Here is a 1,581-nt window from a genome sequence, read left to right on the forward strand (position 1 = left end):
CATAACTCTTTGGAGGAAAGGCAACAATACAAACCCAAAATATTAAAGTTACAGTTTAGTAAACATACAGCATATCTATGTAAGGGGTCATTTGATCAAAATGTCTCCGAATAATGTCAGGTCTTAGGCATTTACCTGTTTATAAAGTGCGTAGAGTTTTAGCTTCACTTCATTTCCTGGATCCTTCTTCAAGAGTTTCACCTGATTCATTGCATTTTCAAAGTCCTTCTGACTGGCTCTCATTGCTGTTCCGCTCATGTGCAGCTGAACTGCCGGGAAACTAACAGCCTGCAGAGGACTACAAATAGGAGGAGACTGATTTCCACTCGTTCCCAGCCTTTACATTTCTGCAGCCTGACTCCTAATTGTTCCCAACCCTTATAGACCAAAACACCATATAATTATCTTCTCTATACTTGCCTCAGCCAGCTGGCTACAAACGGTTTGCAGTCATAATTCCTAGATAAGAAATCAACACGGCAGCTAACTGTGTGAACTTCACTGTTTCATCCTTTTCTTCTGACTCAGGGTGCAAGGGTCAGGTTTAGTAAGACTTAAAAAGACTCCCTTCTTAAAAAAAAAATAAGAAGCTAACTGTGGTAAATTTAAGATAAAAAAGAAGGTAAAATCAAGTGGGGTCTTTGTAAACAAGTACAATTAAATAAAGATAAAAGCAGATAAAACTCGAACAGCCATGTAAATTCTGCCACAGGCAGGACATAAAAGAACAGCATGCAGAGTAGAGGAGGGCAGGTGACCAAGAGGGTAAAGGACATGGTATTTCATCATCAATGTCCCAAGAGCTGGAACAGCCTCTGGCCTCACTGATTAACAAAGTATAAATTATGTCAGGTCAATTCTTGCCTCTCTGCTCACAGAATGTGTCCCAACATACACACAAATGGAAGGAGGGAAGAAGGAAGATATAAGATATATTCCAAAGGACAGATGAGCAGATGCTGGCATTCCAGAGAGCCGCAGCCTTCTCAGCAGCTGGGAGGGAATCCACCAGTGGTGGAAAGTAGTCAGCCTGGGTTCAGCAGGTATACTCTATCCTTATCAAGAAAACATGGAAGATGTTTAACCAGCTAACCAGGAGCAGAGAAGAAACGGCAAGCACTGACAAGTGAAAAGCAAGGTTTGTTTTTTGTTTTGAGACAGGGTCTTGCTCTGTTGCCTTAGGTAGAGTGAAGTGTGGTGGCTTCCCAGTAGCTCACTGTGGCCTTGAACGCAAATGACTCCTGCCTCAGCCTCCAGAGTAGCAAGGATTACAGGTGCATACCAACATGCCTAGCTAATTTTTCTGTTTTTTGTACAGACAGGTGTGTGTGTGTATACCTCTTGCTCAGCCTGGTCTTGAACTTCTGGCCTCAAGTGATCCTCCTGCTTTGGTTTCCCAAAGTGCTAGGATTACAGGCCTGAGCCAGCTTGCTGGCTGAACAGAAAGTTTTTAACCACATGCAGTGGGGTGGGGTGACCTTAAGTGCAAAGTATTGAGACCATGAGCAAAAAATGGATGTTCATAATGATGATCTTGAATAATGAAGTTAATGGTAACAAAGATGATTAAAATAATCAAGT

General features: G+C 42.1%; 1 protein-coding gene across 2 annotated transcripts in view; it reads right to left on the bottom strand.

Annotated features, from left to right (window-relative positions):
* ECI2 (enoyl-CoA delta isomerase 2) overlaps positions 1–1,581 on the bottom strand; it is a 20,173-nt gene that overhangs the window by 17,340 nt on the left and 1,252 nt on the right. The window contains exons 1-2 of one of the 2 annotated variants that reach the window (XM_023512307.1): positions 421–568; positions 136–298 (exon numbers count right to left, since the gene is read on the bottom strand). In XM_023512307.1, the coding sequence (XP_023368075.1) occupies positions 136–258 (123 nt within the window). In that variant the 5' untranslated portion in view covers positions 259–298; positions 421–568. Of the gene's footprint in view, positions 1–135; positions 299–420; positions 569–1,581 lie in introns of those variants that run through there. The other variant, XM_003788283.3, reaches the window with a different exon arrangement.

The sequence above is a fragment of the Otolemur garnettii genome, unplaced genomic scaffold (genome assembly GCF_000181295.1).
Source record: "Otolemur garnettii isolate 467f Iridium unplaced genomic scaffold, OtoGar3 scaffold00026, whole genome shotgun sequence".
NCBI classification, from domain to species: domain Eukaryota; kingdom Metazoa; phylum Chordata; class Mammalia; order Primates; family Galagidae; genus Otolemur; species Otolemur garnettii.